General features: G+C 41.6%; 1 protein-coding gene across 1 annotated transcript; it reads left to right on the top strand.

Moving 5' to 3' along the window:
• Positions 1-665: 665 nt before the first annotated feature.
• Positions 666-14,096, top strand: LOC115375410 (tripartite motif-containing protein 55-like). The gene is made up of 6 exons (XM_030074801.1): positions 666-881; positions 2,144-2,316; positions 3,302-3,479; positions 5,372-5,467; positions 6,571-6,841; positions 14,029-14,096. The coding sequence occupies exons 1-6, from the start codon at positions 723-725 to the stop codon at positions 14,094-14,096; spliced, it is 945 nt and encodes a 314-aa protein (XP_029930661.1). The 5' UTR covers positions 666-722.

Genomic DNA, 14,096 nt, shown 5'->3' on the forward strand with positions numbered 1-14,096 from the left:
TTGTTTCAAGTGAAAATTTGCTTCAAACAAGTGAAAATTTCATTGTTTCATCGGCAAATTTGTTTCTTGTTTCAAGCTAATTTTCATTTGTTTCAAGTGAACTTTCACTTGAAACAATAGACAATTGTCTAAAAACAAGTTACTTCTGAGGTGTTCATGTCTTATTTTAAGTGTGATGAGATATTTTGACTAGAAATAAGACAAATAATCTTGGTAAGATTTTGCGTTTTTGCCTTGTATTTGACTTTCCCTTTGGGGATGAATAAAGTTTTCTCTCTTTATCTACTGATCTGTCACGTCCCGCCCCGACTTCCTGTGCGCACAGGAAACGCATCACGGTCCAGGAAGTGCGGCGGTCAAAGTGCTGTTTCACCGGGACGCCGAGGCCTCGTGCCGAGTCACAGGAGAGAAACCAGACCCTGCTGACATGTGTGTGTGTTATTTTCTCTCTCTGTCACACACACACACACACACACTGTAATACTACCTCCCCACACACACTCACACACACTGACACCCCTCCCCCTGCCTTCCACACACACACACACACACACACACACACACACCTCCTGACATTTGACATATACGGGCATGTGAGGCTCTTTCTAAAAACAGACGGCCGGCTGCAGTTGTTGTGTGTGTGAGTGTGTCAGTGTGAGTGTGTGTGTGTCAGTGTGAGTGTGTGAGCGCCTCAGGCAGAAGCAGCGCCGCGCCGCCGGGCCATGAGTGTGTCCCGCGGGGAGCGGACGTCCGACAGCGCCATGGAGAGCCTGGAGAAGCAGCTGATCTGCCCCATCTGCCTGGAGATGTTCAGCAAGCCGGTGGTGATCCTGCCCTGCCAGCACAACCTGTGCAGGAAGTGTGCCAACGACGTGTTCCAGGTGCACACACACACACACACACACACACACACACACACACACGACTTCACACGCTGCCTCACACACAGGGATTAACCACACTGGATTAAAACACGACTCACTTACTTAGTATACACACACAACTGTCTTTAATGCTGTGTGTGTGTGTGTGTGTGTGTGTGTGTGTGTGCGCTTTCTAGTGCTCTAATGTTTGATGTCTTTGGGCTTTTCCCAGGCAGGGATTAAACCTTCAGTCACAGACTAAACTGGATTAACTCTAAACTCACTCTCTGGATTTTAATCTGGATTTAGATTTAAACAAACACAACTTCCGTTAGTTTTTTTGTGTGTGTGTGTGTGTGTGTGTGTGTGTGTGTGAGTCACATTCTTAATAAAGCCTGTCAGTGTGTCAGTGTTCATCTGAATGTGTGTTTGTTCCCGGACAGGGATTAAGCCTACAGTCCCAGACTAAACTGGATTAACTCTGAATTCACTCTCTGGGTCATGGATCGACATCAGTCTGGATTTTAATCTGGATTTAAATAGTCTGATGTCCAGGTTTGAGATTAGTGTCAGTCCTGAGGTAAAGAAGTCTTAGATTTAAAGCTCCTGGGTGGGATTAACCTTTTCTAGCTCCAGTCCAGGTTCTGTGAGCTTCAGAGATTAAAACGTTAATCCACTGTTGTTTTGCATAATTAAATGTGTAATAACTGCACATGCTGTGTTTGATGTTTGTGGAAGCAGCAGCAGTGAGGTCTTTGTATTAAATCTGAGTTTCAGTTCCTTCTGGATTAAATAAATCTGTAATTCCAGTCTCAGAGAAAGCAGAATTCACTTCAGATTTGACGCCGTTTGTCCTCGCTGCATTTTAACAGCTCCTTCAGACTCACCTCGTCCTTCATCCATCACATTAAAAAAAACTGCCAGTGGGATGAGATAATGTGAGATAATCCCACTTTTTTCCAATCTTTGTTTCCTATAATCCCACTTGTTTCCAGAGTTTTCTTGAATCAAATGTCATTTTCTTGATCCTGGTGGCTGATCTGCCTCATCCTGCCTGTTTCAACACATTTAGACTTACTGCGTTGGAAACAAGTGGGATTATCTCAGATTATCTCATCCCCCTGGCAGATTATTTTAAACCTTGTTTTAATCCTGGAGATGAGACTGAGCGATTCGATGCAGCGAAACAAAAAAACCCCAAAACGACTGAAAGTGAGATGATTATCTTGTCAGAGTCAGTGTCAGATTTTCCTAATCCTGTAATCCTAATCCCCGGCCAGGCGTCCAACCCGTACCTGACGAGCCGGAGCGGCGGCACCGTGACGTCGGGCGGCCGCTTCCGCTGCCCGTCCTGCCGCCACGAGGTCGTCCTGGACCGCCACGGCGTCTACGGCCTGCAGAGGAACCTGCTGGTGGAGAACATCATCGACATGTACAAGCAGGGCAGCAGCAGGTGACACACACACACACACACACACACAGAAAAATTATTATTTAAAAAATTAAAAAGATGTGAAGTTTGAGATACCCGAGAGATTTTGTGTTTGTATTTTTCCTGAAATAAATAAAAACGGGCTGAATTTATGGCTGAGGTGGTTTTTCATTTTGCTTAAACCCTAATCCTAATCCTAATACAGGAAAATCATACATCAAATAAATAGAATAAATAGATTAAACATTGTACTTATACTATACTGTAGTTTTCCTCCAGGTAAATAAACAGAATAAACACCAGAGCCAATGTTCCCTCCAGATCAATAAAACCAAATAAAGTAAACTAAACTCCAGTAAAGGTTTCCTGGGCTCATATTTGGTCATATGAACAGTGGCGCCCCTCGTGTGTGAACATTTCATAAAAAATGACAGATTAGTAATTTAATTGGTTTTTGCGTCACGTCATAAAAACCAGATTAACGACATGAAGGGAAAATGAATAACTAAATAAAAATAATCACACACATGGATCTGGTTTCTTCTACAGTCTGGATCCTCTTAATGACCAGGCAGATGTTTCATATTTACACCCAATCATTTTCATCATTTAATCATTTAATAATCTAATAATCTGATAATGTAATCCTGATGTCCAGATTATAAAACTCTTTGTCTGACAGCCTGCAGACAGAAGCGACAAAATAAAACAACAAGCATTTTATATTTGAGGAAGTCTGTCCTCACACACACACACACACACACACACACACACACACACACACACACACACACACACACACAATGACAGGAAGAGTCCAGTCACTGATCAATATCTGGATCAAATGGACTGATCAGTTTAGAGCCTTTAGCCCCACTGACTGAGTGTTCAGTGCTGCCCCCCGCTGGACAGAGCACTGAACTGCAGGCTGCGGTTCAGGTGTGGCCCTTTAACCTGTGTGTGTGTGTGTGTGTGTGTGTGTGTGTGTGTGTGTGGCCCCTGGCAGCAGCAAGCCGGCCCCGGAGCCGCTGTGTGAGCAGCCGACGTGCGAGGAGCACCAGGACGAGCGGATCAACATCTACTGCGTGAGCTGCGGCGTGCCCACCTGCTCGCTCTGCAAGGTGTTCGGCGCCCACAAGGACTGCGAGGTCGCACCGCTCAACAACGTCTTCCAGAAACAGAAGGTAGGAACCAACCGGCCTCTGCTGCTAAAACTGCAACCAGCTGGGAAAACACATTTTACTAAAACTACAACCAGCTGGGAAAACACATTTTACTAAAACTAAAACCAGCTGGGAAAACACATTTTACTAAAACTACAACCAGCTGTGAAAACACATTTTACTAAAACTAAAACTACAACCAGCTGGGAAAACACATTTTACTAAAACTACAACTACAACCAGCTGTGAAAACACATTTTACTAAAACTACAACCAGCTGTGAAAACACATTTTACTAAAACTAAAACTACAACCAGCTGGGAAAACACATTTTACTAAAACTACAACCAGCTGGGAAAACACATTTTACTAAAACTACAACCAGCTGTGAAAACACATTTTACTAAAACTGCAACCAGCGGTGAAAACACATTTTACTAAAACTACAACCAGCTGTGAAAACACATTTTACTAAAACTAAAACTACAACCAGCTGTGAAAACACATTTTACTAAAACTACAACCAGCTGGGAAAACACATTTTACTAAAACTAAAACTACAACCAGCTGGGAAAACACATTTTACTAAAACTACAACCAGCGGTGAAAACACATTTTACTAAAACTGCAACCAGTGGTGAAAACACATTTTACTAAAACTGCAACCAGCGGTGAAAACACATTTTACTAAAACTACAACCAGCTGGGAAAACACATTTTACTAAAACTAAAACTACAACCAGCTGGGAAAAAACATTTTACTAAAACTACAACCAGCTGGGAAAACACATTTTACTAAAACTAAAACTAAAACCAGCTGTGAAAACACATTTTACTAAAACTACAAGCAGCTGGGAAAACACATTTTTCAAAAACTACAACTACAACCAGCTGTGAAAACACATTTTACTAAAACTAAAACTACAACCAGCTGTGAAAACACATTTTACTAAAACTACAACCAGCTGGGAAAACACATTTTACTAAAACTACAACCAGCTGTGAAAACACATTTTACTAAAACTAAAACTACAACCAGCTGTGAAAACACATTTTACTAAAACTAAAACTACAACCAGCTGGGAAAACACATTTTACTAAAACTAAAACTACAACCAGCTGTGAAAACACATTTTACTAAAACTAAAACTACAACCAGCTGTGAAAACACATTTTACTAAAACTACAACCAGCTGGGAAAACACATTTTACTAAAACTACAACCAGCTGGGAAAACACATTTTACTAAAACTAAAACTACAACCAGCTGGGAAAACACATTTTACTAAAACTACAACCAGCTGGGAAAACACATTTTACTAAAACTAAAACTACAACCAGCTGGGAAAACACATTTTACCAAAACTGAAACTACAACCAGCTGTGAAAACACATTTTACTAAAACTAAAACTACAACTAGCTGTGAAAACACATTTTACTAAAACTACAACCAGCTGTGAAAACACATTTTACTAAAACTAAAACTACAACTAGCTGTGAAAACACATTTTACTAAAACTACAACCAGCTGTGAAAACACATTTTACTAAAACTAAAACTACAACTAGCTGTGAAAACACATTTTATTAAAACTACAACCAGCTGTGAAAACACATTTTACTAAAACTAAAACTACAACCAGCTGGGAAAACACATTTTACTAAAACTACAACCAGCGGTGAAAACACATTTTACTAAAACTACAACCAGCTGTGAAAACACATTTTACTAAAACTACAACTAGACTTAAGTGGAAACTGAAATTACAAACAAAATAAAAACATAAACTGTGATCTCGCTGCAGGTTTTCACAGAAACACAAAACACCGGCTTTAACACGACATGACATGAAACACCCCTGTCACTGTTTGGTTTAATGTGTGTGTGTGTGTGTGTGTGTGTGTGTGTGCAGGGCGAGCTGACTGACTGTATCTCCATGCTGGTTGGGAATAACGAGCGGGTTCAGGCGATCATCACGCAGCTGGAGGAGACCTGCAGAGCCATCGACGTGAGTTAAAGGGACAGTCCGCCATGTTTCCAGCGCTCCTGTGTGACGTGACCGCTGTGTGTGTACCTGAAGCCAGCGGTGTTCAATGTGGGGTCCAGGGACCCTCAGGGAGTCCTCAGCAAAAAGAAAACTAGTTCAATTTCATTTCATTTAAAAAAAAAAAAAAAAATCTGTTCTTTAAAACATCATTTTAATTTTTATTAAATTTTTAATTTTTCCTTGTGACTTTTCAAAATAATTTGTTGCTAATTGTCAGGTTATTTCTTGTTACTTTACTCGCTTCCTTTTTCCAATGTTTTTGCAAGAAATCAAGTGCATTTTGTGGAGAAAAAAAAATTGATAAGCAAATTAGCATAATAATAATAATAATAATAATAATAATAATAATAATAATAATAATAATAGTGGGCGGCACGGTGGTGCAGTGGTTAGCACTGTCGCCTCACAGTGAGAAGGTCCTGGGTTCGATTCCCACCCAAGGTCCTTTCTGTGTGGAGTTTGCATGTTCTCCCCGTGTCTGCGTGGGTTTCCTCCGGGCACTCCGGTTTCCTCCCACCGTCCAAAGACATGCAGGTTAAGTGAATTGGAGAAGCTAAATTGCCCCTAGGTGTGACTGTGTGTGTGTGTGTGAATGTCAGTGTTTGTCTGTCTGCCCTGCGATGGACTGGCGACCTGTCCAGGGTGTTTCACTGCCTTCGCCCTATGAGCGCTGGGATAGGCTCCAGCACCCCCCCGCGACCCTAGTGAGGATAAGCGGTTTAGAAGATGAATGAATGAATGAATAATAATAGTAATATAACTGAACATTAGTTTAAAAAATTAGCAAAAAAAAAGAAATGAGCAAAAATTACTTTAAAAAATTAAAACATAAATGATATGTTTAAAGGCAGTAATTTATAAATAATAGTCAGAGTCGGCCCCTCCAACCGCCACCAGCCAGTTTTCCTTTCCTAGGACAGCGATGCAAAACGTCACCATCGCTGTCCTAGGAAAAAAAAAGTCAGCATTTCTTCTCGTTAGATTTCTTTTTTTCTGCGTCTGTGATTTTCTTCGCTTCCTATTGGATGTGGTGCTATCGATCTGGCACTGTGATTGGCTGGCAGGAGAACGGGCGCAGGCAGAAGTCGAAGGTGTGCGAGACGTTCGACCACCTGTACGCCGTCCTGGAGGAGAAGAAGGGCGAGATGACGCTGCGGATCAACGCCGAGCAGCACGAGAAGCTGCACTACATCCGCAGCCTGAGGAGGAAGTACAGCGACCACCTGGAGAGCATGGCCAAGGTGCTGGAGAGCGGCATCCAGACCATGGACGAGTCCGAGATGGCCGTCTTCCTGCAGGTGAGGAGGGGGCGGGGCTTAACGCTGCAGCGCTCAGGTGTAGCACTGAGTTGCCTGCTTCCCTGTCAAAAAACAAATAAAATCCCACTTTCAGTGCAGAAACCAACACCAACAAAGAAGATTATCACAATATAAACAACAACGAGTCCCAGTTCCCATTTTTCTAGGAAATTAATCCTCTAATTTCTTGTTATTTTCCTGTTTGAATTGGAAAGTAGATCCGGCAGGTTAGTGTCTGAGGGAAACGTCCACACAGTAACCTTACGCCAGGAAAAAAAAAACACCTCATACTTTCAGAAATAATTGTGAAAGTAATACAGTTTTTTTTTCAATTGCTTACACACATTTTCAAAGCTCTGTGTCTTTTTCTCAAAACTTTACACACAAATCCAACTACTGCTAACACAAAATGCAAAAAACACCCTATCTACTGCAAAATGAAACACAGTATTCAAAATATTGTAAACACATCTCAAAAGCAAGCATTTGTCTCACATCACAAACACATCTCCCATTGTGTCACATACTTGTGCTCTAAATCTAAAGCTCTTTTGTTTCTATGGATTTTCTTGATATATTGCCATATAAGAGTGAAAATCCAGTAGCATGCAAATAGAAGTCAACACAAGCAATAATGGAACCAAAAATATTTAATTTTCTGAATAAATCAGTTGCTGTTGTGGATGCAGCATCGTATAGCATCAAAGCAAAGTACACCAAGCATCACATATGGAGGAGAGTGTGAGTGTGTGTGTGTGTGTGTGTGTGTGTGTGTGTGTGTAACTGCAGGTTCGGGGTGAAGCGCTCAGAGCAGACAGACGGTACCCCAAGTCTTGACCAATCACGTGTGGCTTTCGCAGAAAAAATAACCAATCGGCTCCTGAAACAAACAAAAAAAAAAAAAAAAAAAAAAAAAACAGCTCCCAATCAGGAGAGCCGGTTTGTTCGTGAACGACCCGTCACTCTTCCAAAGCGTCCTCCACGAACCTGCGTCTTCCTCTGACTCCCCTGGCTCTCTCTGCATGTTATCCATTGTTCAAGGCAGATAGTTTGACCTTTGACCTATTTATAGACCTATGTCAAGGAGTGATTGGTTGGTATTATTGTTTCCACATGTGAGGACAGAGTCTGAGGCACTGATGAATAAGGGTGGCATTTTGATTGGTTGTGTTTGAAATGGGAAATCAAGTTACTTCCTGATAGATTTTTGTGTGTTAGCTAGAGAATTGTGTGCACTGATTTGCAAAAAGTGAATAGCTAAATTGAAAACTGTGTCAAGGCTGAGAATTAGTTTATGGTTTTGCTGATTTGAGGTGAAGTTGTGAGGTTTGAGTGAAAGAGTTTAGAAATAGTGTGGTATATAAAGGTTTTGTGTGTAAGCAATTGAAAAAAACTGTAAACTGAACTGACTGACACACCTGGTAAGAAAAGGGCAGGACACAGGCCTGGAGGGGACAGATGATTGGCCGAAACACAACAAAGACAGGCAACACGGGGGCGGGGCTAATGAAACAATGCAGGGCAAGTGTGAGGACAAACAAGCTGACAAGACTATGGAGGAACAATAGGGACAAAATGAACACAGCAGACTAAAATATAATAAACATTATAACTGCTGTGCAGCAGCAATGGTCAGGGCCAGGCAAGTTTAGGCAATTCTGAGCAACAAGAAGAGAATAGGAAGACGAAAAGAAAGGTGGTGTTCTAATGTGCATTTTGTATCAGCAAAGACTTGAACTCACAGTTTCTGGCAGGAAGGACAACACTCAAATAATAAACACTCAACATTGGCAAGTGTCAGTTCATGTGAGGCTTCACAAATTGACTAAGACAGTCACATGACAGCAGCCGCCTATGGATAGAAAGGCAGATTTCAAACCACTGTAAAATAAATAAATAAGTCATGAAGACAAAAATCTGACAATGATGATCTGGCATGGGACCAGAGATGGACAGAGTACTCGACCCCAGTACTTGAGTAAGAGTAAAAATACTACTGGTCAAAATTTACTCCGTTACAAGTAAAAGTAGCTCAGTTGACATGGTACTCGAGTAAGAGTAAAAAAGTACTTGCTTTTAAAGGTACTTAAGTATCCAAGAGTACATGCTTTTAAATTTACTTAAAGTAAAAGTAAAAGTAAGAGTAAGAGTAAATTTCTTATTTTTTACATCAATGAATTACTGTAATTTTTTCAATTTATAGGACCTTGTAACTCTTGTTTCAGAGAATTAACTCTTGGAAACCACCTGCACTGATGTGCTTGCGTGTAAAATCACAATGTTATACAAAGCCTGCAGAAACACCTATAAAAACAAATAAAATGAATGAGATCATAAGAGGATCATAAGACTGAGACTCTTTCTTCTCCTGCTGCCGCCATTGTCGCGGTCTTGTTTTGAGTTGTTGAGCATGGTTACTTTGGCATTATCCTTATTTGGCGACGTATTTCCGCTTTTACGTAGATCCCAGTGGAGAACGTGTACTGTGATAGGTTTCCTTCTTTGACAAACACAGCTTGTGTCCAATAGTATTTTAGAAAAAAAAAAAAAAAAAAAAAACACAGCCGACTTTAAAGTAACGAGTACTTTTCAGCCTTCCTAGAAATTTACTCGAGTAAGAGTAAAAATAATTGTCTTGGAAATGTATTCGAGTAAGAGTAATAAGTATCAAAGAAATCTAATACTCAAGTAAAGTACAAATCCTCAGAGTCTGTACTTAAGTACAGTACTCAAGTAAATTTACTCCGTTACTGTCCACCACTGCATGGGACTGGACCTTTCTGCAAAGTTTGGTGAATTTTCACACGTGGGAATGTTGCACAAGCTGAGGCTTGAACTCACAGTCCTCGACACCGAGGCCTGGCCTCTAACTCACTGAGCTAAAACTTCCCATTGTTACAATTGGCTGTATAGTTCAATGCTTCATGCATTATCCAATGTTTTACATAGTTCAGGGCAGCTTGGCTGCTAAGCAGAGGACAGATAAAGCAGGAGCCAGATGTACTTTCTCTATCTTGTTATTTAGGTCTGTTGCATTAGATACATGCCCAGTCAACATTCACACACACACACACACACACACACACATAGCATCACACATTCCAGAAACAAGGCATGGACAGTGGTTGGCCTGTCCATGTCGGGTAACTGGCCAATTATTCTCGGTTGCGTTTAAGTCCAACCTCTGTACGGGGCAGGCCCAAGCCCAAGAACATGAATGTGCATCATTTCCTGATATCGGGGCTCATTCTGACTGAGATCCTGCGGGAGCTCTGTCACACTGAGACCAGCGCTGCCTTGCTTTATATGTGACCATAATAAATATTGCATCAGAAAATTGAAGACTGACTCCGGTCTGTTCTTGGGCTTTCAACAAAAGAATCGGGAGCTAACACCATGTAGCTTCACAAACCGACTGAGCCAATCACTGACCTGCAGGACAGCAGGCAGCCATGCATGGAAAGGCAGATTTTAAACAGCTGTCAAAAATTCAGTTGTTAAGACAAAAATCTGAAAATACACATATTGCATCTAGACAGCATGGAGATCTTCATCCTTTGTTTTTAACAATGATTGATTTGCTCCATAAGTGAAAAACTGATGTTTAAAAATGCCATTTTTGCATTGACTCCAATTGTTCACATGAGAGCAAAATTCAAAATGCTGTCAAAAATTCAGTTTTTGAGATACAATTTTGAAATTTGCCACACATCATCTAAAATGACTCTAGAATTTTGTCCATTTTTTTCATGAACATTGAAGATTTATTTAGTGAGAATTTGCAGGTATATGTTTACAGTGCCGTTTACAGTCAAACATTTTGATGCACTGTAGGCTCAATTTTTGATAAATCAAAAATCTGAGAAACAACATTTGTGTAGGACAGTCTGAAGATGCTCTGTATCAAATTTTGTGACATTTGAGCAAAAATTGTGGGAGGAGATAGGCTTAATAAGTTTTACAGTTTTTGAAAAAAAAAAAACAGAGTGATGGACTTCATAATTTGCAATAGGTTTGAGTGCAAAAGTTTCTTCAGTATTGGGGCTATAGTTTGATGAAAGTTGTGAAGCTGTAGCACATATGGTTGATTTGTTATGAATTTTCAGAGTTTTGAACTTTAGAGGCTTGCTATAGCGCCACCATCAGGACTATTGGCTGGAGTTTGCAGCTGAGGTAATCTGGCATGGGACTGGACCTTTGTGCAAAGTTTGGTGATTTTTCACCCATGGGAAGTATGATTTCCTCGGAAGAAGAAGAAGAAGAAGAAGAAGAAGAAGAAGAAGAAGACCTGGGAATACAATAGTGTCCTGGCAGCACAGCCTGCCCGGACCCTAATGAAAAGCACATTACTGCACAATCAAAGTCACTGAGATTCATTCTCCAACATCATGTCTTTGTTCAGGGCTAAAACCACCATTTCAGCTCTGGGGGGGACAGACATTTTGGGAATGCCTGAACATTGAATTGCTAATATATTCTAGCAATATTTTTGGGGGGGACATTTTTGGAGTGCTTGAACATTGGGGGGGACTTGTACCTCTCAATGTATATAGGCGTTTGGGCCTTGTCTTTGTTGGGGGTCTGGCCAGAGGACTTCATCCACGTCACAGGTAATACTGTATTTACTCAAACTGGGTTGGACTCTTTGTCCTGCTTCCCTCATTGTCATCCCACGAACAAGGACATGGTGTACAATAGTTGCCCAGATTTCATCAGTGATGATAGTTCTTGGTCTTCCTTGGCCTCTTCCTCGTCCACCACCTCTCATACGTACTCTTCCTCCTCTGCCTCTCTGTATGTTTCTGTCCTGTAGATGGATGCACATGTGCCACCTGTGCACTCTGAACTGTCCTTTATCCTGCCCAATTGGTCTGATCACATCATTAGAAACGTGTGTGTGTTCAGTTTTGACTTGTTGTGTGTAAAAGGTGACGGCTGTGTTGGAGTTGTGTTCACATTTAGCTGTCAGTGTTTACAGTTTTGCAACATGAGTGTATGAAAGGGTGAAATGTGTTTAGTGACTGAAAATGTGTTTAAGGTTTAGCAAAAAAGAGCGAATGAGTTTTGCAAATTGTGTCCAAGTACCTGAACAGTGTTTAAGGTTTGGCCCAAAGAGTGTTTGATTGGAAAAATGAGTTTAGGCCCCTGAGAATTTGGTTCAGAGAATGGACTTTAGTGTTTTAGCAACTTAGAAAAACTGTAATATTTATTTTTTTATTGCATGAAGGGGCACCCTGGAGGGCATTGGATCAAGCTGATGTCATTCAGGAGTGAGGATGGAGAGAAAGAAGAGAGTCAGAGAGAGGAAGAATGAGGGCAGACAGGAAGGCCACAGCTCGTTGTTCTCCTGCACACAGAGGACAGGATGGATCACAGTTTGCTTTCAGTGCTCAACATGAAAATCCTCCTGTTGGCCCTTCGCACAATTAACATGTCGTTCCTCCCTTCCTCCACCAGGTGGAGTCTCATCCCTCATATTTTTGACTTCCTTTTGTCGCTCCTCCCGCTGAGGAGCCCAAAGTGAAAGCAAACATTTGTCCTGTGACTCCACCATCAGCGTCTCCGGTAAGACTGCAGATTCTCAATTAAGCTGGAAACTTTGAGAGTTGAAACTATCAGACTGTCTGTGTGTGTGTGTGTGTGTGTGTGTGTGTGTGTGTGTGTGTGTGTGTGTGTGTGTGTGTGTGTGTGTGTGTGTGTGTGTGTGACTTGGTTCGGGCCGTTTATTGAATAGTTCCGCCTAAAAGCTGCTCTCTGACTCTTTGAACCGTTTAAAGTCTCGACCCCGTTACACCTGGAAGCGATCAGCTGATTCCGAAACAGGGCGCGTGGTTATTTCTGGATTTCAGGATCAAATGTTTGATGTCGCTCTCATGTTCCAGGTGTTGAGTCGAGATTCGTCCCCCCCCAAACGGCCCGAACGGCGAAGGGAGCGTGCGCTCGCAGCAAGCTCGCTCCCGCGATGCTGTGCTCGTACTATGGACTTATGTATTGATTGATTGATTGATTGATTTCAGCGAGTTCGAGCAAAGTGTCTAGTTCTATTTTTAGACTGGCGTAACAGGACGTATGTTAGTGTTCTTTATTAACTCGGTGGTGTTAATAGGCCTACATCTTAAAAGATCGGGAAACCAGCTCTCTTGGGCATTGTACTTGTTTTGCAAATTGTACTTGTTGCTGAAACGTTTTAAATTATTTTGACCTGTTATGTGTTCTTGTGCTTATTTTGTAAGTATTTTGTGTTGCTGTGTGTGACTGCTGTTTTGTTGTTGTTGTATTTATTGTTGTAACATTGTTTATGCTGCCCTCGTGGCCAGGTCGCTCTTGGAAAAGAGATTTTAATCTCAATGAGTCTTTTACCTGGTTTATTAAGGATATTGATTGATTGATTGACATCTGTTATTTCTATCAATGAATAATTTGATATTTATGAGAGTAGGGACGGTTTTAGCTATGGGCAATGTGGGCAACCGCCCAGGGCTCATGCGCCCCCAAGTAGATTGCGCCCTGGGCGGGAAAGTGCGTCCTCAAAAAAATTAAATTTAAATAAATAAATAAAAACAAATCGCCAGTTTTCTAGACTAATATCGCTCATTTCCACGTCAAGTTGGTGCAGTGGGCGCTGAGGCGCCCCTGCTTTCACGTGAACTTGCTGCTGAGATTCATGTATAGAGGTGTGTGTGTGTCAGAAGAAAATGCAAGGGGGAGGGGGGCGCGGGGGATCAACTTGCGACTGCAGAGGCTGTGCGCAGGTCAGTATCGGTTTTTGACATGGGCTATGCAGCTCCAGGCACCCCAGCTTCCACTGTGCATATGTAAACCAGTAGGTAGGCTCGCCTGATGCCGTGATTACCGGTGAGTGGCCGCAGTCACTAATCAACAGTGTTGTCTGTGTCGCTGTTGTAGACTTTTGAAAGAAATGTGTGCTCATTATATGATAATTATGCTTTTTGAAAAAGCACAATACCTGGACGTACTGACTGCATTTCTCTTTTCCCCTTAAACTCAGTAACTAGTTTCTTTTAGAAAAGCAGTCGTGTGGTTTTGCCACAAGAGAGTCTGTTGTCCAATTTAGTTCAGCTGTTTACAGTAAACTATATCTGTCATATGTTTTTCTGTCTAATTCCCAACAACGTGCAGCAGAATTTGCTGAGAAAGGCTCAAAGAGCAAAATCCTCCCAAATGTTGAGGTTTGTCTTTGTGTTAAATCCTCCTCCATTCCAGCGGGGACAGTGCATCCTGACAGCTTGGAGTATGACTGTCACAGCCTGTTCCCCCTGTGTTCAGTATGA

The sequence above is a fragment of the Myripristis murdjan genome, chromosome 17 (assembly GCF_902150065.1).
Source record: "Myripristis murdjan chromosome 17, fMyrMur1.1, whole genome shotgun sequence".
Taxonomy (NCBI): Eukaryota; Metazoa; Chordata; class Actinopteri; order Holocentriformes; family Holocentridae; genus Myripristis; species Myripristis murdjan.

Coding starts and splice junctions, on each gene's coding strand:
- LOC115375410 (XM_030074801.1), top strand. CDS start 723: ATGAGTGTGTCCCGCGGGGAGCGGACGTCCGACAGCGCCATGGAGAGC. Junction 2,317..3,301: donor TACAAGCAGGGCAGCAGCAG/GTGACACACACA, acceptor GGCCCCTGGCAG/CAGCAAGCCGGCCCCGGAGC. Junction 6,842..14,028: donor CTTAACGCTGCAGCGCTCAG/GTGTAGCACTGA, acceptor CCTCCATTCCAG/CGGGGACAGTGCATCCTGAC.